Raw genomic sequence first — 1,325 nt, forward strand, 5'->3', positions numbered from 1 at the left:
CCCACACACAGCCAGCTCATGCAGCTTTGGAATTATGAAATTCTTGATTTTCTTTTTTTAATCTGGGGAGACTCACTTTTCAGACCTGCACAGGAGGCAAGACATTCATATTTTTGTACTGCTTTAATTCAAATTTGCGGGTCCAAATTCCCACTGAAAGCAACCTCGCTCTGCTCTAGTGAGGATAAGAAATGGAACTTGAGTTCAAAGCGTTTGAGAACCAGGCTCCTGGTGCAAAGCATGCTGGGGGCAGGTACCTGGGTCCACAGTATCCTGGCACAGGACACTCAGTGCTAGCACACCGTGGGGTGGGAACTGGCACTCAAGCCTAGAGGGGGGCAGAAAGTGCTTCTAGGCTCTCAAAAGCCAGGAGCCAGAGCTTGGTTATGGCCTAGGTTAGTAACCAGGGCCCAGTTCCAGGACAGGTTGGGTTTGGGTTTCATCTAGAACGTACAGGCTTGAAAATTGAAAAGCAGGCTCAGAAAGTGCTGAAAAGCAGTTGTATGGTCCAGAGAACAACATGGAAACCGCTACTTGTTCTGGTATTGGGCTGGACACTAGTGCTCGGGTCTGGAGCACGTTAGGAACAGGAGTCGTCAATTGTCGTCTAGGCGCCGGGTCCCCCTCACCTCTGCCCTCAGGGCCCATTAGGCCTGAGCCAAAGCGGCTTTGATGGCAGCCACCAGCTTCAGAAACTTGCTCTCCGTGTCCACGTAGCCATCGCCTCCCTGGAGAAGGGAGGAAGAGGCGAGGGATGAGCTGGGACCAAGATGCCAACCCCAGTCCCAAAACCCCACTAGCCCCAAATGGGGCAGAATGGACAGACAGACATACCTTCTTGGAGTGAACCAACTTCCCCGCTACCAACACTTCAAAGAAACCGGTGACCTGGGGCGTCCCCTCGCCGCACTGGGGAGAGGGAGAGGTGTTGGCAGGGCTGAGATGCCCTCTTGGGGACACCCGCCGTTGCCCAAGGAATGGAGAATGGGGGCGAAGGGTGGGGCTGACCCACACCACCCCCACTGCCATCCAGGGCTGAAGGACGGACATGACCCATGTTTGACTCCTTCCCCATCCCCAGGACCCACGATGTCCAGGCGTCCAGGAAACTCATCTTCTAACTTCTTCCTAAGCTGAAGATACTGCAAAAGGGGGTGGGAGGTCACAACAGGGGTCCACAGGAGCCATGCCAGCTAGCCCCCCTCCCCCATCTTCCAGGGGTGCCTCTTGGGACCACTCTGCTTACCTTGGACTTGTAGCCTCAAGCGCCACTGGTGGGAGAGTGTCCAAGAGAGTGGGTCCCGGGAGAGAGAGGGAGACGGTGG

At 55.3% G+C, this 1,325-nt stretch overlaps 1 protein-coding gene across 1 annotated transcript in view; it reads right to left on the minus strand.

The window, feature by feature from the left end:
* Window positions 1-1,325, minus strand: part of SELENOW (selenoprotein W) — a 3,669-nt gene that overhangs the window by 846 nt on the left and 1,498 nt on the right. The window contains exons 2-5 of the mRNA XM_024768800.1: window positions 1,247-1,271; window positions 1,089-1,142; window positions 835-909; window positions 630-728 (exon numbers count right to left, since the gene is read on the minus strand). Coding sequence (XP_024624568.1) covers window positions 648-728; window positions 835-909; window positions 1,089-1,142; window positions 1,247-1,271 — 235 coding nt within the window. The 3' untranslated portion in view covers window positions 630-647. The remainder of the gene's footprint in view (window positions 1-629; window positions 729-834; window positions 910-1,088; window positions 1,143-1,246; window positions 1,272-1,325) is intronic.

The sequence above is a fragment of the Neophocaena asiaeorientalis genome, unplaced genomic scaffold, assembly GCF_003031525.2.
Source record: "Neophocaena asiaeorientalis asiaeorientalis breed wild unplaced genomic scaffold, Neophocaena_asiaeorientalis_V1.1 scaffold629, whole genome shotgun sequence".
NCBI lineage: Eukaryota > Metazoa > Chordata > Mammalia > Artiodactyla > Phocoenidae > Neophocaena > Neophocaena asiaeorientalis.